This window comes from Notolabrus celidotus, chromosome 16 (genome assembly GCF_009762535.1).
Source record: "Notolabrus celidotus isolate fNotCel1 chromosome 16, fNotCel1.pri, whole genome shotgun sequence".
Classification (NCBI taxonomy): Eukaryota; Metazoa; Chordata; class Actinopteri; order Labriformes; family Labridae; genus Notolabrus; species Notolabrus celidotus.
In genome coordinates this window covers 7619379-7645087 of record NC_048287.1, presented here as the reverse complement: position 1 = coordinate 7645087, position 25709 = coordinate 7619379, and the positions used below count along the sequence as shown (strand labels likewise).

The 25709-nt window shown below is 41.7% G+C and overlaps 1 protein-coding gene across 1 annotated transcript in view; it reads left to right on the top strand.

Annotated features, from left to right (window-relative positions):
- Positions 1–19466, top strand: part of phf14 (PHD finger protein 14) — a 107016-nt gene extending 87550 nt beyond the window's left edge. Inside the window, exon 18 of the mRNA XM_034704301.1 lies at positions 16796–19466. Within this exon, the coding sequence (XP_034560192.1) occupies positions 16796–16870 (75 nt within the window). The 3' untranslated portion in view covers positions 16871–19466. The remainder of the gene's footprint in view (positions 1–16795) is intronic.
- Positions 19467–25709: the final 6243 nt, after the last annotated feature.

Sequence of the window (25709 nt, the reverse complement as noted above, 5' to 3'; positions counted from 1 at the left end):
TTCCTGCTGTGCCCTGAGTGACAGTTAATGGTTTACAGCTGCCTTGATTCATTATGTAATTGCCCTGTGTTCCGTCAGCGCCACAGGTTTGCTCCGTCCGTGGGCGCCCTGCTACTTCAAGCTTTTACTGAATGTACAAATATATCTTCCTGTAGGGATCATGTTGCAACCGTCATGGTCTCTTTAACTACTGCAGGCTGAAGAAATCTACAATCTACCCAATTTTTTTTATTTGATTTTAATTTGATTTGATGTCTTTATTTCGAACATGTAAAAGTAAAATAGAAAAAGACAGCAATCCAAACTTCATGATTAATTTAGTTATTTCTACTGCAAAAAAAAATTGGAATGCAATGTTCATTTTTCTTTGGGTGTCTAAATCCGCCATGAGTATGGCTGTGGTGTTAGAAAGGATCAATTAAGAACAACATTCACAGCAAATCCCCACGTTGAATAATACACAGTTTTTCACCATTTATCTTTGAATCACTTTATCCAATCATTACATTTATAATGCAAGTATCAAACAGTAAAGACAAACAGAATTAAACAAGTGCCCATAGTTTTCTCTCCCTCTGCTCCCCTTGTTGTTGTAGCTTTTTCCTCTGGAGCATATTGCTCTTATGAAGTTGCCTCCTCCTCCTCCTCCTCCTACTTTCTTTAACTTAACATCAAATATTCAAACCTCAGGGTTTCAGCTCTCTCTGCCCCAAAGCACGCCGACATTTCACAGCTGACAGGAGGATAACATTTTCTTCAATGACGTGACAAACGAGTGTGAACGTTTTATTCCTCTCCATCCCTTTTCCCGAGCAGAGATCACTTGGTTTGAAGAAGTTTAAGAAGTTCAAAGTGTTACTTCAATCTGTTTATGTTTCAGAAAGATGTTCTTATATATGTAAGGAATGCTTGTTAGAGGCAGTTTTACTATTCAGTTTGAGTTGAAGATGTATGTTTAAGCAACAAATGGATGAACGGAGCCAACACGTGTGCACCTTTCTCTTAATGTTGCAGGGTCTACATTTTGAGAGGCAGTTAAGAGTGTGACATTTTTGAGAAAGCATGGTGTACAGACCTTTTAAGGCGCGAGGTGCTCCGAGTGTCTCAGTAATAGCAAGTGTGGGGAGATAATTGACTCCACTAAGGGCATCTAAAAAGCACTCTGAGATGAGAGCTGTATTTAAGGAAAGTTTTATTATCTGCTTTTAAATGCCAAGCCGTGCACCGTTTTTGCCTGTGGGGGGAGGATGTTTCTTAAATGCCAGCATTAAGTGCAGAATATTACCTGATCGCAGCGACAGAGATTCAGCTGCCAGCAGAGATAGCTCGCGGTCAACTCCTCTGCATGACTGTCTGCTACAAAGAAGAGTGCAGGAAGTGATTTGTCAAAGCTCCCTGCAGCCACAGCTCTTATCTTTGAGGGAGATGTTTGACATCTGACGGGAGGGCTATGCAGGAAGCAGAGGATCTTACAGTGTTTGATGCTGACCACAGTTTTGGTTTCACATCTTTGAAAAGAAGTCAGTTTGTGCCTTTCAAGAGAATCAAAGGTTTACTTGAAGTGAGGACAACATGAAAGTCTGCTTTTCTTTTGAAACATTTAGGTTACATCAAGTGCTGTCAGTCAAACCCGAAAGAGAAAAGCATGGTACTGGAGGTATTTGAAACCTGGTCATTAATTTGGTGTATTTTTGGGTTTAATGACTCTCAGCTACAAAAAGGCTTTAGCAGGAAGTAGTGAAACATGCTGTAATGTCTGCAACCTAAGTGCTTGTGTCCACTAACAGCATTTTTTGTGCTGCTTTCTTCCTATTTTCTACAAAACCTCTGCAGTTCAGTGTTTAGTGCTCAGTGTCCTAAGAGTCATCTGTTTTTTGTCGCTTTGCTCTCCTTTTAAAATGGTTGTTCACATAGATGTCACTTCCCCTTCAACGACCAATCAAAATCAAGAAGGGACGGGACTTATGATATAAACTTTGTCAACCACAGTGGTGAAGGCGAAACCATCCAGGCTAATTATTCTAAGGATGCAATTTCCCAGTCTGGAGCTGCTCCTAACGCCATGACACAAGTCCTATATGTTGTTTTTACATTTTCTTTGTAAAAATGTTGAATGTAAGCAAATATAAAGTAGAACATCTTAAAACACACTTACTGCTAAGGGAAGAAGATATGTCACAAGACAGTGTTTGTAGCCAAGCAGCAGTAAGCACCAGTGAGAATCCCTTTGAAATTGAAGTAGTGGGTGCTCCCTGTGTACAGTACACTAAAAACGCTTTTAGTGTACACAGGCCCTAATCCTTTACTTCATATTTAAGTATGTCCACCAACAGTTCTTGTTTTTGTCCCTGACAGCCTCAAACTGTTATGCTAAGGTTCTGACAACATGGCACAGGAGTTGCTGCTCTACTGTTACATACATGTGTCCGTCATTTTTGTGTTTTTGTGTCACCATCATGTAGAAAATGGTTGCTCCAAACTGAATCAGAGATGAGAAGCATTTGAAAATATTTTTTTGCCATTTTTGCAAATTTGTGTCATGTAATTATTCCGGACCCTTTTTTTTTTTTTTTTACAAATATACTGTAAAACAGTAATATCTGTTTATTTTGGCTTCATGGTGCAGAAGTAAACCAGATTTCAGTTAGCATGTGACTTGCTAGATACATTGAAACTGAGACTCAGCAGAGATGGATGGACTGGTGCTCCAAAGCTGAAACAGAACTCTGGTAGTTGGCGTCCATCAGAGAAATCCTGGTACTGAACCTAGCTAACAGGTCCTCAAACTGGAGAGTTCATCCCGACACAGGTCATGGAGAACTCATGAACCAGACATGATGGTGGACATCAGGAACATTTAGGGGCTACTTTTAACCAACCTGAATTAACCCAAATGATGCTTGTCAAAAGTTTGCTCTGTGGTGGTGTGATCACAGCTTCTGGCTCACGTGCTTTTGGTCCTTTCTGTGTCTTCTCCTTTCAATTCAACTTGTGTGTCAGTGACGTCCTGATTAATAACAGTATTTGTCCCTGCGGTGTTGAGATATTTGTAGAGTGGTAATCATAACACAGGAGCTGCTACGTTACAGTGCTGTGAGAACATGCAGGAGCTGATCGTTGGTGTCATTGCGGGCGTGTTCCTGTTGTGCGAAGGTCCAATAAAAGGCTTTATTAGACAGGCTGGAGTTCATTACAGACGCTGTGATTCTCCCGGCCTGCTTGGCTTAGATAAACCTCGCTCTGACCAAGGCCACATCCCTCCTGCTGTCTCCCCGGGCCCTCGCTGAATTGATTTCAGTAATAAAGTGACAGTCTTTCCGTAATATACGAACGGCCTTTAATTCCAGCCTGTTAGCGTGCCAGGAGCTGCTTGTTTAAAGCTTTATTTACACCCTTGCAGCGCCGCTTGGCCTGCCGAGCTACACTGTGAATCAGAAACCAGAAGATTTGGATAAAAGGTTTGAAATGCCAAAAGCTCTTAAAGTTGCTCCGGCAGTGTTTAAAGTACTCAGCTGTGAACTTGTGTGGGATGCACCACTTTAGCCGCTCTCAGACTGGCTGTCATCAAAAGGATTGCAACTGTTGAAATTACAGTGCGTATAAGTTTCATTTTCTCCACTTCCTCCGCAGCCACAGGCCTACTCCTACTCAGAAAACAGTTTGTATTTGAAGTTCTTTTATGACCGCAGAGCTTTCATATCTGTTTATGTACATGTGACAGTAGGATGGTGTTAGCCGGTTTCCTCTGCAGGCTGTTTATGAGGCTGAAGTGTTTGTAATTATTGATGTTTGTCGCTGCTAATGCTCACTCTGATGTTCAGAGGAAGATTACCTTTACAAGCTGCGCCATCAATCAGAAGCTTCATCACTTGACCTGTGAAAGACTAATTAAGTTAGCCTAATTAGCTTAATGAAGTGTCACACTGGGCTGACTTTACTATATCGAGGAAATTGAAAGAAAAATAGGCATCATTACTCATCAGATGCTCTGAGCGAGGCAGAGGGAATGTATTTTTACCAACTATCTCAGTGAAAAAATCTCACCTTTAGCCTCTTTTTATTCTCTCAATGAGGCGTTTTTCATTAGTACTGTGATTGGTTTAATCAGTATCATCGGAGCGTTTGTGGAGTGGAGATAAATCCCTGAGTGCGATTTAAATTTGTGGCTCTCTACTTTCTCTGATCTGTATTCAAGTTTAATCTTTAAGCCGTGAGGACTGTGCGATCGATAAGTCGGGGCTTTTTACTCGAGCATATGAGGTGCTTAGAGCACGATAACCTCATCAATGAGGGCTGTCTCCTCAACGTGGCCAAAGTTTAACCACAGTTTAATGTGATTTACAGGCAGCCAGTGGCAGCTAAACAGGGGCAGCTAGCTAAAGTAGCCTGCAGGGAGCACAGGACATGGTCAAGGGTGGCAAGGCGGGACGCTGAAGACGAAGAGGAAATCAATGGCTGGGAGTCACCTCAATCACTTTAACTAGGCGCTACAGAAGCCAGCACCCCTCTCAGGGGCCAATTTGTGGAGTAAACAGGAGTGTGTGATTGCAGTGCAGGTCCCCAGCGGCCCCAGTAGTCCATTTTTCTAGACCTGGCTCATTCTAATAACCCTCTTAGCGCAGGGCGTACATGAGACCACCCTCGGTCCCCCTCAGTATTTTATGGTCGTAAACAGTGGGGCCGACACGAGCAGCAGCTCCAGCAGCCTTCGTTAAGATAACATCCTCCCTCCTGACTCCTGCTGCGTGGGCAGAAAGCATGCTGGATGCTAATGACTCTCTGCATGGAGACACTTCTGTTTCCTACAATAAATTTACGTTATGAACTTTAGTTTAACATTTCTTTTTGTGAAACAGCCACAGCTTTAAAAAAGGGAAACTATAGACATATTTCTGTCTCTTAACTTGTGGAGGACTCGTCTGTTTTCTCAGATATCTGCCTACAAATGTGGAATCCAGTGGCATGACTTAAGGTATTTGAAAATTGTCACATATTGGCTGAACTGGTTTGGCTTACTTTCAACTAAAACAAAGAGTAATTTTTTTCACAGCCCATCCCCTGTCAAAAGTCTCTGAAAGTGGATTTATGAACATCAACATATCATCGGCATCTAGAGATAATCACCATTAATTATGACTAACAAAACTGAAAGGTTGTTTTCCTCCTTCAAACAAGAAACGACATGTAAACAATCACTGTGTGCTCAGGCTCCAAACATTTCCACTTGCTGCTTTTCTAGTTTTGACTTGAGTTTCATGTAATTAATCCCAGCCTTGTCCTATTATCAAGATGTAACCACACCAAGTTTAAACAGAACCTAGATCAAACATAAAGATCTCTTTATGTTGTATAAAAAATATTCAACGCTTTTCTTTCATTTTCGTTTTATGAAATCTTTTTTGCGTCTTCTCTCTGACCTGCTGTGCGTCTGCAGCCTTGTTCAGAAATAAAGCAGAAAAACAATCGAGCAGTTTTACAGCATAAAAGCACTCTGGCCTCGTTATGATCCTCGGCTTTATTCCAAACACTTGAAACAGAAATCAGGGGCAGGGAAGAGGCTGTATATCCTCTTCCAGAGAACGTCTGCAGTCATCTGACCGGGCGATAAAACGAAAAAGCTGCTGGTGAATGTTACCTCTGATTAAATTAAGTGTTGCCTGGTAACTTCACCTCGGTACAAGTCATGCCTCACTAAAATGGAAATACGTTTCTTGGAAGAGAAAGAAGGATGTTAAAGAATGCCCTTTGTAATAAATGAAATGGGAATTGCAAATATGCGCAGTCATGAAATTTAATTGTGCTCTGAGGTTTGTGGATGCTGAGGAGGAGGAGGAGGAGGAGGAGGCTGTACGGGGGCAGAGGTGGTTAAATGTAGCGCTCAACGCAGCGACTGAACAGGCTAATGAAGCCGCTGTTTATGACCCGATGCAATTGTGTCATCTCTTGAATGGCGACAAGACGCCAGGACACACACAGAGGCACTTAAACACACACACACACACACACACACACACACACACACACACACACACACACACACACACACACACATACACACAGCTGAGTGAGCTTCTGTTTACTAAATGCGGAATAGTCTGCAGTAAATTTTATTAACGTTTTAACATTTTAATAAGAAATGGGGGAGAATGAGCTCAACTGCTGATCCTGTCAAGAGCTGAGGATCACAGGATAACATCACAACAGTACACAGCGAGCATGTTTACATACCTATTAAAAAGGCTAGTTTAAAAAAAGAGAAGTGAAAAGGTTCTGGATTTCTTTAGTAAGGCATGGAAAGCTGGGAATTTAAACGTGTCTATAATGCAACTTTTTGATTCAAGAAAAGACTGATGTTTAATTTTTTTAATTCAGTGGGCTTTGCCAAATCTCTCAGCTTAAACAGCTTGGGTTGAAACCATTGACTGTATATACAGTTGTGCTCATAAGTTTACATACCCTGGCAGAATTTGTGATATTTTTGGCCGTTTTTCAGAGAATATGAATGATAAGAGAAAAACTTCTTTTTCACTCATGGTTAGTGGTTGGGTGAAGCAAAATTTTTTATCACACAAATGTGTTTACTCTCTTTATATCATAAAGACAACAGAAGCTACCCAAGAAATCATAAATTCTGCCATGGTATGTAAACTTATGAGCACAACTGTAAATATGGACGGCGTGCCCCCATGTTCTCCAACTGTGAGATGTAAAGCCAAAATACCATCACAATGGGTGCTGCCATATTAAGCTGGTGGAGAGGCAGGACTGACATCATACTCCTTAATGTCACATTTAACGCCAAAGAACAGATTCTTGCGTGGGTTGGAAGCAGACACTTTCTTGTATGAAAAAATGAACACTGTGACATAGATCATCCTGATAGGAACTAACTGTAACGACATAAACCATGTTACAAACATTTGACGTGTATTTAGATTCGTTTGACCCATACTCCATCTATTAGAATGGAGGAGGCGGGCTCTATGACCTAAACTGCAGCCAGTCACCAGGGGAAGCTCTAAATGTTTTGGCTTCACTCAAGAAAGCTGTTGTCCTGTCCATTATTTTAAAACAATATATGGTTCAACTTTCCAATAAAACATGCACTTTTGTTGATTTGGCCCTCATGCAACCACTTAAATAAGTCTGCTGTACAACATGAGCGTCATCTACGACATACTGAGGTTTTGATGCCAATGGATAGACTTCTTTATACTTATTCAACAATGGTTTAAGCCTGCACACACTTTCGTCACAGATGATCAGGGGGGTACAATAGTTTGTCAAGCTACGAGAGGGAATTAGTCACCAAGGGCCAAGATAGCTACCTAATCAAATGGATTTTGACAGATCTGTGTGATATCAAGATATTAGCTAATGACCAAATACTCATTAGTCAGAATTTTTTTGGTGGACAAACCCAGTGTGTACATAAGAGAGGAATTAACAGGATAAAAGACACTTGATGCTGGTGACTACATTGTCCATGTTCCTGTTCAGAGCATCAAATCTCAACTCATAGACTCTGAGTTTGTGTCTTCAAATCAGAAATCCTCACAAGACACACAAGACCTGTAAGTATGAGACCTGGGTCACCATAAATGAGCCAGAAAACTATGTCTTAACCGCGAACCGTGCTGCACATCAGGGTGATCATCACTTGTGTTTGTTAGCTGGCTAGCAGAGTTATTTGTTCGCTGATGTAGTTGTAATGGGAACATGGAGTCGGCTTGTGTTTACTGTAATTGCAACTTTCACTTATTACTTACCTCTCCATATTAAGTCCTGATTGTCATGCCCCTTTAACTTAGTCAGGATAACCAGGACTGACTCTTTCATCAACTACACACACAGAAGTGGTTAAGTTCAGTTGATATTTCTTTGTAATGATAACCTGAGGTTGGATACATGCACACATTTTCCAACATGTTTTATAGCTTGCAGACACTCGTTGCTCTAAACTGGATTCTGTTTGAATCCTGCAGAGTTTTTGTCCATGGTTTGAATATCGATTCAGACATCCAACTGCAACAACACGACCTTTAGACGCTGCTAACAGTTTTAACTCAATGTGGAAATCTTGCTAACTCAACCGGTTGAAGACAGCAAAACATTACCCATGTGTCCGGAAGCGTAGATCACAAACTGTGGTGGAAAAAACATAAAGTACCCGATCAGCTGACCTTTAGTTATCACAATTATTTTAGCCACAGACAAAATTATCTTAAAACATTTCTGTTTACTCTTGATTAGCATAGATTTGTTTAGCAAATGTATGAATAATACTCTGATACTTCATTATGTGTAAATATTGAAAAAAAATTCCATTGAACGAGATTTTGGTTCAAATTGTGACACATTGCAGTTTTAATGCAGGTATGATTTCTTTGTAATAAACTTGGTTTAACCTCGCCGTGATCATGGATTTCATTTCCATAAAGCCTGATGCTTCTTCCTTCCCCTGATGTTTGCAGCCTTGCACAGAAACGTGCAGGATTGCGTTATTATGAGTGCAGCTGAGCATTTATCTCACAGTGAGGGGGGTGAATCCATCAAAGGCGAGAGGACACTATAGAGCCGAGCCTCTTCTGCATGCACACGCCGCGCAGTGTAACACACACTCATAAATAAACACAGAGAAAGCAGAAAACAGGATAAGAGAATCAGTCACACTAATTAACTGCTAATTCTTTTGAGGACTGTAGAGGCTCGATAAAGGAAGGGGAAGCTTATTAAAGTGCACGCTGTGTTGTACAATATGATTCCTTTACAGTGAGGTTTAATCCCAGTTTATGAGGTTGACTTTACAGAGTGTGTGTGTGTGTGTGTGTGTGTGTGTGTGTGTGTGTGTGTGTGTGTGTGTGTGTGTGTGTGTGTGTGTGTGTGTGTGTGTGTGTGTGTGCGTGCGTGCGTGCGTGCGTGCGTGCGTGCGTGCGTGCGTGCGTGCGTGCGTGCGTGCGTGCGTGCGTGCGTGTGTGTGTGGGGATCTCTTCCTGTGCTGGTCTTTGTTGCCACCTAACGCTCAGTCTGATCCCTCCTCCTCGTGTCTGCTTCACGTGACAGCACCGCTCTGCTCCTGCCCTTTAAAGCACCGACCCCAGCCAGAATGAAAAATGTGGCATTTCATTATCATACATGTATATGTTAGAGCCAGAGGGCCCGACAGCCTATGGAAAGCAGGCGGTGAAATCAAACCCGCCCTCCTCCTCCTCCTCTTCCTCCTCCTCCTCCACTTCTTCTTCTCCGTCTCCCTGGAGGAAAGTGATGGAGATATCCCACAATGCCAGAGCCCATCAGCTCCTCCAGGCTCCTCAGGGGGGGTAGGGGGTCTTTAAACGTCTCAAGCAGGGGCCACTGATGCAAAACACAGCTCCATACCTCCACTCCTGTGGTCCACAGTGAGCGAGCAGTGGGTCTTGTTCTCTGGATCAGCAGCTTTGAAACGTGCTGAAATTATTAATGACACTCACAAATCTTCAAATCACAGATAATATTAGGGTGAGATAATAATCATTATATACTGTCATTATAAAACAGCATCTTTGTTATGTTATCCACAGGTTGATTATAGATCCACTACAGTATTCCTAAGTTTTCAGATCTGAATCAAACATAGATTTAGCATTTTTTCACAGGAAAATCTGTCTTATATTTTATCCCGTGCAGTTTCTATGTAACAAGAAACATTAACTTCTGAGTTCTAGACCTCTGAAGGTGTGCTGTCATATCTGGCACCAAGATGTTTGCAGTAGATCCTTTAAGTCTTGTAGTTGTGAGGTGGAGCCTCCACGGATCAGATTTGGTGGTCCAGCTCATCCCATAGATGCTGGATCTAAGATCGGAATTTTCAGACCAAGTCGACATCTGGAACTCTTCGTCATGCTCTTCCAGGTCATCTTCTTCCATCGCTCCTGATGCTCAAGTGTTCATTGTATGAGGACAGAGATCTGCAGCTACACACCTCCATACGCAGTGTGCTCTGACTCCTTTCTATCTGAACCTTTTGCTGCGTCCTGACCCCTGCAGACCAGGTACACCCCACAAGACCTGCTTTTTTGAGATGCTCTGACTCGGTCGTCTAACCATCACAGTTTGGTTCTTGTCAAAGTCGCTCACATCCTCACACTCGCCTGTTTTCCTTGCTTCAACACGCCAACGTCAAAACTTTGAGGACAAAATATTCACCTGCTGCTGAATATACCCCACCCACTGACAGGTGACACTGTGAAGAGGTAATCAATGATACTGTCTCGACCTGTCAGTGGTTATATTGTAACAGCTGATCAGTGAATCTAACATATTAAATCCACAACAGATGTTAAGATTGACCTCTAAAGCAAACTCCTGGCAAAAATGAGGTGTCCCTGAAAGTGCGGGTATTGCAACACCAGGGCTGGGCGATAAATCGATAATGCTAATCATTGTGATATAATTTTTCTCAATATAAATATAACAAATGTTTATTTATATAAATAAACCTGTAATTACACCCCCCAACCACTGGAAAGGGAGGGGGCACTGATGTGCCTTAAACGCTAGTTGCCATCCAAAATTAGACAGAAGAAGAAGACAGCATTGAACAGCTAATCAAGTCGCAGGGTGAGAGGTAGGCGGGGCTTGATGTTCAGAGCAGAATGTAAACACAGCTGAAACGAGCGACAGCGACAATGAAGAAAACTCAAAACCTAGCAGCTCAAAGCAGTCGTCAGTCTGACACTGAGTCGACTCTGCGTTAACTATTAACTTAATACACTTCATTAATAAACTTCAGGATGTGGGTAAAGGAAGAGCACAGAGACAACTTCTGCTGTTCATTTCCAACACGTTTAATGTCCACCATGACTGTAGGAAAACTGAACACTTAATAACCATGATGCATTCACTGCACTGTGGGAAAAAACATCACTCGGCCCCTAACCCTTAGTAGCCTTAAAGAGGAAAGCACAACTCAAAACAATACTCTATAAACTGATACACAGGACACAATTTGATATTTCTTTGTTGTAAATTTAAATCAAATTATGGAAATTACCTCAACCTGAGAAAAATAAGAATCTACAAACTAAAACTTCACAAAAATCTCATCTTACATTGAAGACCTGCTTCCTGTTAGCACCGTCAGAAATGATGGATTCAAGAAGTTTATCAGAAAACTAAATCCAGATACAAACTAAAAAACTGTCTTCAACTTTCACTCAGGACCAAAAATCTACCTTTACATTTAGATTGAATAATGATTTAATATTAATCATGATAATTTTATCGTAATAACATCTTTTTCAATATTACCCAACACCCATAACACTCCTGAGTGCAATATGCCTGACTGAAAGGGGGTGAATACAGTTCACACATTATTCCCTAAATCATCTATCTCTTCTCTTGTGTGTAGCTTTCTTCCATTTGTGTAGAAGAAATGTCGAAAGACACAGAACTCTCCCTTTTTAGAATTTGCAACATCAGATTTTGTGCCTAGAAATGTTGAGGTAACAGTGGTCGAGAAATCTTTAAATAAAAAAATCTTCAATTAAAAAAAACGTCTTTTAATTGCTTCAGAAAAACGAGCAGACTTGAGGAGTACGTGCTCTCTGACAGGAGGTACATTCCTCCAGAGAGCCATCAGAGGTGAAATGTGCCTCTCTAAAACGTTTAACTGCTTGCCGTCTCCATCTCTTAGACACTTGAAGATGCACGTTGCACAGCCACTTTCTGCAGACTCACTCTATAAGCCTCGCTCTCAGGGATGATACATGAGGAGTGGGCCTTAACAGTTTCAGTATCACTTCAGGCTCAAACTAAAAGAAACATGAAAACAGATGAAGATTAGGCTGCGTCTCTCCTCACTGCTGCCCTCCTATCAAGACTGGAGGAGAGGAGGAGGAGGAGGAGGAGGAGGAGGCTCTGCGGGCTGACAGACAGCAGGATAATACCAGCTACACCCTCCTGCTCCCTTCAGGCGGAGGCAGGAGTGATGGGAGGCTGAGGGGCTGGAGTGGGGAGGATAAAGAGCAGAGAAATCTTGTGAAGGCCCCGAGAGGCCAGGAGGACTGGTGTCACCCCTCTCCTCAGGGACACGCACTAAATCAGAGGAGGAGGAGGCACATCTCCGGCTTTATGAGATAGTTAGCATGCGCTGGCCCCTCCCCACCTCTTGTTTCCCATTTAAGAGCTGACCGGCCCTCCGATAACGGATGGCGCCACAGGTAATTGGAAAATTGGCAGGCTTGTCAGGGAGATTTGGTGGATGGCACGAATGTATACGATGGCGGGGTTCATGAGGTGTCACCCCTCAGCTAGATTTATATCAGCCTCATGGACCGGCGCCGCAAAGTATCCAGAGTTCAGGAAAAAGTAGCACATTTTTCTCCAGGCGAGACCGCATATCAAGACGGCCCTGCAGGCACCGACAAGGTTCCTGTTGGTAAAGAGATGATATACGAGGCGTCCTTTGCATTAACCCTAACCTTAATTTACTGTTTCTGCACAAGCCTTAACAACGTCTGCAAATAGCTGCGCACATCCTCAGCCCTGATTTATTCACAGCAAACACACGAGTCCATCTTCATCCTGGGTTCTCTGACAGTTTAAATTTCAATCTCTTTAAGCAGACTGTTATTTGATAAAACATGCACACTTCTGCAGTCATTTCACAAAGGCTAAATAATGAGATCTGTCTGGTAAATAAACAATCACATTTTGTTTTCTGTAAACAAAATGTGCAAAGAGAGTCGTTATGTCTGATCATAGCAGCCCGTGTATCTTTGATTCGCTGAAATCAGTCGGCAAACGTCTCAGTCCTCCTCGTCTTCAGACATCAGAGCAGACACCGAGCTTTCATCAAGTCTCCATGGCAACCAGGACACACTCTCCACTTATTCTAATTGCAGAAAAGCACCATCGTGTTCTTCAAAGTATTTCACACCAAACTCAAGTTAAGTGGGATGAAGCTAACTGGACAGGTTGTGTGGTTTTTGTGTTTCCTGCGTGACAAATGAAGCGAGCGTCAAGTGACCTTAATGGATACAGGGCGCGATGAGTGTGGGCGTCAGGAACAGGAAACACTTGCTCTTTGATGCTTTTGTAAACTGTTTATTCCCGCTGCAGCTCAGAGACTCACATCACAGATGGGAAATGAACCAGAACACAAAGACGCACAGTCCTGAGTGAACATTATCTGTGTGAGCTTTGTGCATGTGAAAGTTTCACTCTTCACCTCCACATTTGGTCGTATCATGGAGTCATACGAGTGATGAAAGGATTACTATTGTACTCAAACTCAGCGGCAACCTCCGGTCTAAAAATATGAGTTCAATGCAGAAGTGCTAAAAACTGCAGTTCATCGATGATCCGCTTGAGGCTGGCTCCGGAAGTACCGGAAACCACATACACACCAATTCAAAAAAGCCGATCTTTACAGCAGAAATAAACATGTTTACAGCCTGGTGCAAAAGACAAATGTAGTCTGAATAGCTCATTTCTCGATCAGCACACACTGTACGGGGGTGAATTTTTTCATAACACGGTAATTTCAGAGATATTGGGATTCCAAGTCTTCCAATGAGAGCCACAGCTGACTTGATTGATAGGCGGGAACACTGATGCTGTTGGCGAGGTGGCTCAAAGCGCGCCTCTTTATGTCAAACTCTCGACAGCAGCAATGATGATCAGCCTCAAAACAGTGCTTCAGAAACAGATGGGTGACATCATGGATACTAAGTCCATTATTTATAAAGTCTATGAGGCATACCAGTGAGAACTACAGGGGAAGATGGCGGCACAAGCTGATATTCAGTCAGGCCATGAAGTCAAGCTCAGCCCACAGAACATCAGCTGATTACATCTACACATCCAATCGGCAAACAGTAAAATGTGCGTTCAAACTGCTTCAGTCTGCCTTCTCTTGCGGCTCCCCCTGCAAACCGCTTTACATCCCTCCTCTACCCCAGCTCCTCCTTCTTTCTTACGTGTGTCTGATTCTACCAGTGTCATATGTTTTGCCACTGATGCTCGCTCTGTTCTGTACCTGGGGGTCTTTGCTGATGCTCTCTCTTCCTTGGCTTTTCATGTATGCACATGAAAGAGAGGGGAAGTGTGCTCTTCCTGCCTCAGGCTTTGGCATTCCACGTAGGCACACAGAAGAGCAGGGAGCTCCCAGAACAGAGCCCTATCACCAAATAATGAACTCTTTTGACGAGTGTGGTCCTGGATGAGCTGCTTCTTACGCGAGGGAAGCCAACATTGAGCGGAATGAGCGTTTATCACAGGAGCTGTGGAAACTTTTGATCATTTTACAGCTAACTTCAAGAATCCTAATGAAGTGTTTATAGATGCACAAGTTTTGTCTCTTTATATGAGCAGCTCTGTGCTTCTTTTTGCCCGTGAGTCAGATGTATGATTAGTCTTCAGTTGAATTCCCCTCACAGTCTATTGTTTGAAGATGTTTTCTGATGGTCATCCTTTCAGACTCGTCTTTTAATTAGCGAGCAGACAGCTGTGTAAACTGGTAGACTGAAAAACTGCCTCCGTTGGGATCACATACACTAAATGGTTTTATTGTAAGTTTTGAAGCACCAGGATTCGTCCGTCTGCGTGGAGCAGATTGTGGCCGGACGAGTCAAACAGGCAGAGTTGTCAGTATTTCAGAGAAACATTTATGTGCGCATACAAAGATGGTGTGGGAGAGGAGCCGTGTTTGATTGATGGAGAATTAGAGCTAATGTCTGCTCTCGGCCGGCTGGAGGAGCGTGGAGTCACGAGGTGTTGTGGGCTGAGGATCCTAACCTGGTGATCACACACTCTGGTGTGTAGATGTGTTCATTAACCTCTGGAGGGGGGATAATTGTATCTGTCAGAGTCGTTTAATCACCGCTGCAGCTCTCTCCACTGTCACTTTCACTTTGTCTACTTTGCTAAATCAGCTGGCTCCTCACACAGCCTGCCGTGACTCCTGCTCGCTGTGCCACACTTTCTTAGTGTTTGCTTAAAAACACACATTTACAACAAGGAGGTGTTTCGTTACCAATAAACAGTAAATATGTTGTGTGTTAAATCCTTTGAGGACATGTTTTAGAGCAGACTGATGGTAGAAACACTGCTTTAACATTAAATATGTACATTATATAAAACATGTCAACAAAGCAATCAATATAAAAAGTTCAAAAGGACATAAGCAGTATAGAGGTCTTTAAGAGCAGCAGACTCAAGTTAGACCATCAGTGAATTTGTAGTCTCAGCCTTCTTCGGCTAAGTTCAACTTTAATAACACAACATTGCAGACATTTTCCATTTGCATGATCTAAAACCTGTATTTCAGAACTCAGTCACTTTCAACCTAAGCCATATTTTTATATTTATTGTATTAAAACGTTTCGATCTGGGGCGCTGGTGGCCTAGGGGTCTAAGCCCCCCACATACAGCGGCTACAGTCCTCATCGCAGAGGTCGACTCCCGGCTGAGACCATTTGCTGCATGTCTTCCCCCTCTCTCTACTCCCCACGTTTCCTGTCTCTCTTCTCTTCATCACGGAGAAGATCCCTACCAAGCAGCAACCTCCAGCCATGATAATTTAAGTCAATGCGGAAGTGCTAAAAACTGCAGTTCATCGAGTGTCCACTTGAGGCTGACTCCGGAAGTAACAGAAACCACATACACACAAATTCAATAAACCCGATCTTTACAGCAGAAATAAACATGTTTACAGCCTTGTACAAAAAACAAATGTAGTCTTGATAGCTTATTTCTGTTTCGGCACACACTGTCAGGGCGGTGAATTCAAAGCCCGCCTCTTTACCTCACACTCGCTCCACAGAAGTTATGTTGAGTTCAGCATTTCCAATATGGCTCCCAACAACGATTGGTTTCAAAACTGCCCTTGAGAAACAGATGGGTGACGTCACAGATACTACGTCCATTATTTATAGTCTATGATACCTACATAGGTTGACTTTAAGCTAGAGAGTAAAGTTATTTCCTGCTAACATCTTTTTTCTCTTCAGAGCCACCAAACTCTGACAGTTGTTGGTCTACAGGGTTCAAGGTTACTTTACTTGTACCCGTAGGTAGATTTGGTTTGCAGAGTGAGTTAGCCTCCTTTTAACAACAACCAACAAACAGCACAAGAGTGGCTAAGTGATGAATTGCTCAGTAATAAAATGTAACCCTCAATAAAAACAAGCTATCAGCAAAACAAGATCAAGGAATACAAGGAATACAAGATATAGAGTCAAGATTTGGAGTATGCTGAACGAGCAGCAGTCAGGTGTTCAAACAGTCAGGAGGTTTGATTGGTGGGTGAAATATAAACATTGTTAACAATGCACATAGTCCATCCAAACAAACCGTCTGGACAGCATCACATGATTATAACGAATGCTAATTTGTGGCGATGTTGTCCTAAACCATCATTGATGAAGAAGAACACCGAAAAGAAAAAAACAACTCATCTACTGGTCAGAACAGGAAATGTAAATCCATTCCCTTTTGCAAAAAAAGAAGACAGGCTCTGATGAGAGCGAGGTATTGATATGGATTTAATAGTTGGTCCATTTCCAAATCCGTCTTGCACCATGGTTACTTGGAAGCAAAAAGAGACCCACATTTTCAAGCTTTTTGATCAGCACAAGAGTTGAAATCAGAGTTCAAACCATTCCTAAGAAACGTACCGGGGTTCTCTTTAAGTGGACCTAACAGCTCTGGTGTGAATTTGACCTTACAGTAACACTTTCATTATAGAGCAATGACAGGTCAGTTTTTTATGATGTCTAAATTGACAATGTGATGTGTTGTGTGTTTTCAGGAGGAAGATGAGGAGCAGCTGGAGGAAGAGGGCTCTGTGAAAGAGGAAACAGCAGAGCAGGAGATCCCAAACTGAACCTGAGCGAGCGGGGACACACGCAGCTCTCTCTGAGGCTTCACCTCCAATCACAGCGTTTCTGTCAGCACACACAACTTTCTACTCAACTCCCAAAGTTTATAGTCAGCAGCTCGCTTAGATCACTACAGATAGTTTAGCAACCAGAGGTGTATTTTAGAAAACACATTTTAAAGTGTGATATCTTTAGATTTAAGGGTAGAGTTTGTACTTTTTATGAACAGAGCTGGACAGACAGATCTCAGACATCCTCATCCACACACACACACACTAACACCACTGTGCTTCTTCTACAGCAGAGACATGTGTCTGACTGTTAACGCCCAGCCACATGATGTATTTATGACACTTTCCATGTGATCTATTTTCATACACTAATGATGATCAGTCCACAGAGTATCCTCAGTGTCCTGTTTACACGGTGAAGCTGGCAGAGTGGGTGTGAGTCCACAGAACGAGTCTGATGTCAGCATTGAGACGCCCAAAACGCTATTCACTCAGCATCTGACCGGAGGATTTTATTTTTATATTTCATGTATATCTTTTTACTCCGCCCCGTTTTGAATATCTACATATTTTCTCATTTCCTTCAGTTGCTCTTATGAGAAGTTTCGTGTTGGGAAAAGCTTTCTTAGCCTTTATTTACAGTATCTTAAAAAGAGGGGGTCTGGTGTTTTCAAACTTGGGCTCTTGTTTTTGATATTTTGGAGTTGAATGCCTGATAGGTGCAAAGACGTGTGATTTCTGTGATTGCTTCAGCATGTAGTTGTGAAACAGGCTGTAATGGCTGCAACTTAAGTCCTGCAGTCAGATGTGAAAATCCTCTCACAGTGATCTAAATTATCAGGCTCAGATTATCATTTAAAGTCTCTGAGACATACAGAAAGGATCCCTAAGAGAAATAGATTTGGTACTGAGGTAGGATCCTTAATGTTTGACCAGAAACAGCTGTTTGGTTGCTCTTTTAAAGCCACCAGATACCATTGAGGGAAAAAAGTGTGTTTTCAATTTGTTTATACACAAAGTAAAGCCAAAACGTTCAGAGCTCCTTCTGGTGGCTGGCTGAAGTTTCGGTTGTGAAACCCCGCCTCCTCCATGTTAACAGATGGGACATGGGTGAAACTATAAAATCAAAATACACGTCAATTAAATATTTCTCAAACATGGTTTCTGTCATCACAGTTAGTTCTTATCATGCTGTGTTATGTAACAGTGTTCAAGTTTAGTTTTGTATTTGCCTCGTTACAGTGCATTTTAACCCTTACAGCCTGATTCAAAGCTGCAGACTGGAGCGATCTACGGAAGCAAGCTCGAGACGCCTTGTCTTTTCACCTATGAGCCATTTAAACCCTTAAGTATAAAAAAAAAGGGACCATGTTTAAAAATGACCAGGTTTCCCTTTAAAGTGTTACATACCAACCTACAGTATATTGTTATTGGATTTGTAATAAAAAACCTTTATGTTTGGAAAATGTCTCAAAGATTGTATTTGCATAATTTGTAAAGTTGAATCAGTCCTGGGTTGTTCTGAATCTTGTTCTTGGTCAGATGGTTCTTTGACCTGACGGTGGTCTCTGGTCTAGACTGCATCTCAAAGCTCTTTGAGAATCATCACTCACCCGTCCAAAGTTCATAAGAGGATTAATTGAATCCTTAAAGGCAGAAAGTGTTTATTCCTCGTTATGCTAACATGTAATGAGGCTCATTCACAGTTCATACGTATACCTGCACAGGTGATGCATTTAATGTTACCTACCATGAGCTGGAAACCTTCAAATGGGTGGATGTGGTTTTCCTCTAAACTAGTATTATGTCACCTTATCAATCACACAGTTAGAAGGGTTCCTTAAAACGTACCTAAACAGAAAGGAAGAAAACGTGTTATGGTTAACAATAGGTACCTCAAGGCATGAAACAAACTCAAATGAACCTTGAAACAGACATTTGTGTTTTAGAAAAATACAAAAACAGACACAGAACGCTACCTCAAAACAGATGTTATCATGTGTCTGAAATGACTCATCAAAACATTTAATATATACTGAAAGGTACCTCAAAACATTCCTGATCACATGTTTGAAAGGGAAAAAAAGACATGTTAAGGAGTAATTTAATCTGGAAAGAAAACAGAGGGGTGCCTTGATTAAAACAAGTTTCTCTTTAAAAGACCTGAAAGCTTAATTTTATGTCTGAAATAGGTAACTGACTCATAGGGTACCTTCAAACAGACCTTATAGTACGTTATTATGAATGAATACAAGCAAACTTACCATTATTTAGTTCTTACTATATGTCAGAAAGGGAAGAATTCAGAACCTTAAATTAACATTAGGGTACATTCAAACAGACTCTTCAGGGTACCCTTTAAAATATATGGTGCCCTCTGTGTCTGTTTGATGTTAAAACTGTTTTAATTTTGGCTGATTTATCCCAAATCTGAAATAATATAAAGTTAATTTAAAATAGTGATTACATAAAGTTGGAGTGATACCACAGAGATCTGAACAGAGACCACCATCAGTGCAAAGCACCGTCAGACTCCACAGCTGATCTGAAATTATCCCTCAAAGTGCCAATAAAGCTGAAGTGCAAAAAAGTTTTTCTTCTTCTATCACTGGTACTCAAGACACAGCCAGAGTTTTCAATATGTCTAACATGATGCTTCCTGGCTTATGTGGAGTCACTCTTGCTTTGAGTGACAGAACATTCACTGAGAAAGGGAGTTTTTTAATGTTTTAAACACTGCCAGAATATGGTTGGAATAAGACAACCTTAGTGATTTTATGTCTTTCAAAAGCTCCTACATCTATGACTTTTCATCCTCCAGCCTGTAATAATTACATCACTGTTTATCAGTTTAGAAGTTCTTCTCTATTTCAGTCTAAAAGACAAATATGGTTTAGTGAAGACTTCAAAACTTTACTTCACAAACCAGTCAACTCATTGATTCTGTACCCACTTGGAAAGTAGCATGAATTTTGAGTGGAGCATTTCCTCAGGACTCCATCTAACCCCACTGACTGTGTGGTTATGGATGCTCAGTGAGAAGTTCTGGGTGGAGGGGTCAAGGGGAGGAGAGATTTGGGGCCGATGAGAATGATTTCAGATTTTTTTGCAGTTAAGTTTGAGGAAGATGTTGCTCATTCAGTTTTTTTAAGTCAGTGAGGCAGTTTGTGAGGGTGGAGAGGATGACAGGAGTGATGTTTTTTGTAGAGACGTAGAGCTGGGTATCATCGGCATATAGGAACACAGGACACTGTTAATCAAGCATTTGTGTTGTGCCAAAACAATCAGCCAGCTCACATTCATTTTCACTGGCAGGAAGGTTTGAAGCTGCTGTCATTGAATCGCCTATCACAGCCATTTCAAATAAACTGTATGAAGTATTTGAGAATGCATGTTGCTGAATGTTTATCTTTTCTACCGCTCAACATTACATCATTGTGTTGCTCTGATTGGTTGTAGGTCTGTCCAATCTATTCCAGAGGCACTAATGTTGCTAATTCCCCCTGGAAAAAAAAATGCTTGTTCAAAAACCGCCTACTATACCAGTAGTACGTACTGATTTGGCCAAAATTCAGTATGTAGTATGCAGAACATAAACACATCTGTGCTGTGTATCTGTACCCGTATGGTCTTCTCAGCTATGATTTCACACATACTCTTTGTGTTGTTTTGTGTTCTCGCTGCAAAATAGAATACACACCAGGACAGCCAGCTGATAACGTGAATTGTCCTCCATGTTTGTTTGACTTCTGAAGTCACGTTTGATCACGCAAGTTTTTGTGAGATCTCAAATCTTTGAAATCTTTAACACAAACACTAAGTGTTTAGTCTAGCAGTGTTAACATCTAGTGCGTGTAATCAGAGGATTGTAATGTTAGAAATCAGTCCTTCTGTGGTTCAGCCCTTCTTCTCCCACTGCTTTAACATCAGATAAGATCTAAAAGTTGTCTGGTGTGAGGCCAGCTGGATTTTGTAAATGTAGATTATGTTTTTTGTGTGGTTGTGACATATGTCATATGTACTAAACACATGCAGCCGTGCATTACATCACCCAGGACGTATTTTGATCATTAAAAACTCTGCATTTTCTTATAATTTCTCAGTTGTTAAGTTTGTTGCTCTGAAGATTAAGCTCTGAAGAAAGTCTTGGATAATATCTCATGAGAGTTTCTGGGGTCTGAGGGGTTTCCCTCTTGATGCTGAAGATTAAACACTTCCTTCCTTTCATTCAGACACCACAGAGTACAGTACAGGTCCACGCTGAGCAGGGAGGAGGAATGTGTCTGTGAGGGGGGGTCCTGCATATCTTTACACCCCCTCACATGGTGTGTTTCTCAGATCTTCATATCCCATCAGCAGTCAGACCCGGGACGTCAGCGCTCGTCGAATTCTGACATTAAGGCATCGAGGGGTGTAATTCCAATTTGTTTCAAAGGAACTATTAATTTGCCCATTTCAAGGCCAGGCGGGAGGGAAGCCCTGTGAGCGCGCTGAACCGTGAAACACATTATCCCCAGCCTCAGATTTTGGTGAAGAGACGTGTGGAATTGATGACGGGAGGCGTCGGCGCCTGCAGACGTTTGAGCCGGGCTCCCCGCGGTCGAGCTCCCAGCATGCCATCTGAGAGCGATGTCATTAGGCGTGTGATAACAGCGATGGGCACATTAATGACAGAGTGGCCCGCTCTGCCACCCAGTGCCCCGCCAATCTCCCTTTTACACCCGCAGCATACTAAACAGCTCCTGATGAAGAGAATTAGACGCAGAGCAGGAGGAAACAATGCCGTGTGCTGTCTTTATATCCACGTTACAGCCTCAGAGTTTCAAAAGACTACTCTGCTCGTGATGCTACCACAGGGCTACAGACAGGACTGTGTGTGCTGACAGAGACTGTATGTGATTAGACCTTTCATAATCAAACAATTACTAAAACGGGATCATGATAGCTTTAATATGAGACTCGTTTTTAGCTGTAGCCTCTGGGAAACTAAAAAAGAGCTCTTTGACTTCATGTAGGGATGGGTGATACTCCAATACTTACAGAGAACTAATTTGGTATTGATTACTTTAGAAAATATTCACACCAATTGAGCACTTTCTTAAATTGTGAACCACTGCTTCTGTTTTGTCTGCTTTCAGTCACTTCCTGTTCTTACTGTTCTCTGGTTTGCCAGTGTCACATGACAAACACTTAACACTTCCTCCTTAAGCCTGGTTTATATTTCTGTGTCGAATCAACGCCGTAGCCTATGCCTTAGGCTACGCCATTAGGTAGCCCTGTGATTGGTCCACTGGACACTAATGTATTTCCTGCATTTAATCACAGCACATTGGCCGTACTATCCATCTCCCCTGACGTCATCTCTCTGTTCCTCTTTGTACACGCTTCGAGTCGTCATAGTTCACTGTGGACAACAAGCAGGAAACATAGCAGGATTGGAAACAGGCGATCTGACTTGCATAGAAATCACACTGCCTATAAGGGTTTAGTTGGAGTATTGCAGAGCAACGTGGACACATCTACAAGTATGTAGAAGCATAATGCAAGAAGTATAAACCAGGCTTTAGTCCTTGTCAAACTTTGTGAACACGGCAAACTAGAGAGCAGAGATGGAGATTTTAAGGATGGGCCAAAACAATAATAAATGCACAATTTATTTTAAAAAGACAGGTTTAGGTGTTTGCCCAGGTTTAGTAAGGATATCCAACACTGTAACATTATATCTATGTGTTAAAATACAGATCAGCATAACAGGTCTCCTTCAACTCAAAAGGAACATAAGGATTTAATTTCAGAGACTTCAGTCAGGACCAAGCAGAATCACAGACCGAGCAGCTGTCAATAAAACTCCAGAGGTTTGTTTAGTTCAGCACAAACCTCAGAAACTGAAACATAAGAATAAAAGTTGGGAGCATTGCTTAGCAACAAAGATGAAGAGTGATTTTTTATTAACTAGCACTTTGTGTCAAATGGTTTATACCTGGAATAAGTTCCCTGCAGCTCGATCACACTTTTATATTTCATACATGGTGTGTGTTCTGATGTCTCCACTTCACCCGGGCTAACTCGGCGCCACGGGAGCTCGCAACCTGCGAGTTACATCAGCTGAAAAGAAAGATTTGCATTCCCTGTGACATTTACCAGAAGATTTGAGTATGTTCTCATTCTGTGTTTCTCCGTTTTTAATTGCCAAGGATAATTCCTGAGAGAACATTTCTTCCATGTGGTGAAGATGTTTGGATGACCTTTTCCAGCTTTACTTTAATGACAAACTCTGCTTCTGCTGCTGCTGCTGAGGCTTTCTCCGACGTCTGTCTGTGTGTAACCTCACACAACACAGCCCTGTATCTCTCCTGTATATTCTAATGTATTCACCCTTTTCAGACATTTATTCAAAGGAGCTCAACTAGCCTCAGTTATTTAATAAGCTGGGGCGACACTGAAAATCACCACACAGGATTCACACCTGAAACCTCAAACTGATCAGACAGAGGGGGAGAAAAGCCTCAAATGAGTCGATCTTTACAATTATAAACCAGTGTTACAGTGGCCGGTGATGCATTTGTACTGATCAGTGATCAATGCCAAGAGAGACTCAGCTAACAGTGCTCCATTCTGCATGAAGAAGCCATAACATACTTTAATTAGGAGCATTATTCCCCTCCATCCCACCTGACTCAACAGTTAAAATAGGAGCCTGGTATACCTGTAGGATTTGAAACCCTACATAGTGACGTAATCGACATTTTCACAATCACATGAACAGAAAAGGTTTCAAAATAACAGCACTCAGACATTGGTTTCATTAGAAGCTAAAAGCATTTGTGAGAGGCGCACTCTGCTGGCAGTCACCAGTTAACAGGGTCACACTTTACACTGAAACACCAGCGGTGTCTGTAGCTGCAATCTATTAATTGTCTTCCTTATCCAACATTAGCTTGGTCAGGTTTGACTGTTATTAATACGTTTAACTGCCGAACATCTGAACCCAGTTTTCACCATGAAAAAGTTGGTTTTGTGCGGAGGTTATGACCAAATAAAACAATTATGACTCGATGTGGAGAGGTAAATATTAGTGATTAGTATGCAGTTTAGTATTAGTGGTGCAGTTTGCAGCTGGACGTAGTCTTCTGGCTCATTTGGTCTCAGACCTAGCGGTCTTGTGAGCTTGTCTTTGGCTTGGGAGGATTTCTTATTTCTAGACACAAGTTATGTCTTGATATTTGACGGTCTGTACATGTCCACAGATAATGTCGTCATAAGCATTGAGTGAATTGTGTGTTTAATCGCTCTCAGGTGTTGGTTTCTCAAATAAAGAAGTCTGTCCACCTGTTATCTGTCCACTTTCTGGTGTCTTCTATCCACTCACAGATTTCACACAGAGCTGCAATTTGTTTACCGTTTGCCAAAGTGAGTTTGTTTAGGTAAAAACTGTGGTTAAAATGCCTGAGTGAAGTACTATTCAATATTTATGAACACTCAATGCATCAAACAGGGATTTAAAAGCAGAAAAAACAAGGAAATTAGCATACAGCACCAGAATATTTCAAATATTTCACAAACTGATTCAAGTTTGAAAACTATGTTCCTCATCTTGGTGTTCATGCCCTCCACGTGTTGGATAAGAACCTGAAATGTTCAGTTCTGTCTCTAATCAGACCAACAACCCATAATTCAGTCTGTTCCGGTATCTGAAGCTGTTATGACAGATCCAACAAGCAGCAATCAGAGCTTTCAGACGCACAGCTTCATACTTGTGAGCTTTATGCATGTTCCTAGGATACTGTACAGCTAGCAGTTATTGAACAGCTCCAGCAGGGGCAGGTGAGTTTAATTATACAACCACTGCATGAGTCAAAGTATTCTGTGCTTGTCATGTCTGATGACTACAATTCCCTTTTTCCCGTGTGGAGTTTTTGTACGATGAAATATCTTTCGATGTTTTGAGCTTCAGACAGGACGTTTAAATCTTTCAGTCTTTGATTCAAGTCTGTACTCAGTCATATTGTAATCTGTGGGATGTCTTGCTAAAATTTGCAAAATGCGTTGATGCATGTGTCCACACGTAGAATCTGTGATAAGCTCTGTTTTGATTTCTCACCCTTGTGTGTGTCTGTTTCAGGGTACCCTGTAGCATCTGTTTGCTTCCTCTCTTAATCACTGGTAGGTCTTACTGAGGTCTTTATTTTGCTTGTCAAGCCTGTTGTTATGTTTCTTTTGAAGTACATAGGTAAAGTTTGTCCATTGTCTTTTTGGAGAAGTGTGTAGAAGTGGGAATATTTAGCGATATCAAGCAGTCAGGTTCTAGACAGAAACGCTCCCTTGCTCGGTCCTTGTGTCGGTGAAGTGACGGTGGCCTTTGAGGACAAGAAGCTGAAGTATGTGTCAAAGTACCCTGAGCAGCCTTATTTCTCTGCTACCAACACAGGAAGGTTTGTTGTAAAGCTTTGTTCAGCTGTTGTTTTAAGATGAAGATGGCCATCTCAGATTGGCCAAGTCCAAGTGCTTCCTCAGTTAAATGTGGTTGGGTCTGTTTCAAGGTACCCTCAGATCCTTTCTCCTGTTAAACCTACACTTTTTTTCAGGTCACCTTTTGCTTCTTATCAAGGTACCTTTGAGCAAAAGTATATTTATTGACTTTCAACCTTGTAAGATCTGTATTTGTACTTTTAAAAAAAGTGATCTGAGGTGTGTTTCAATGTACCCATTAGATCCTGTTAAATTTATACTTTTTCAAGGTTACCTTTTGCATCTTTTCAATGTACCCCTGATCATATTTTTGTAACATGTAGTTATATCTGAATTTTATTCTCCAAGGTAAATTTCAAGGTAC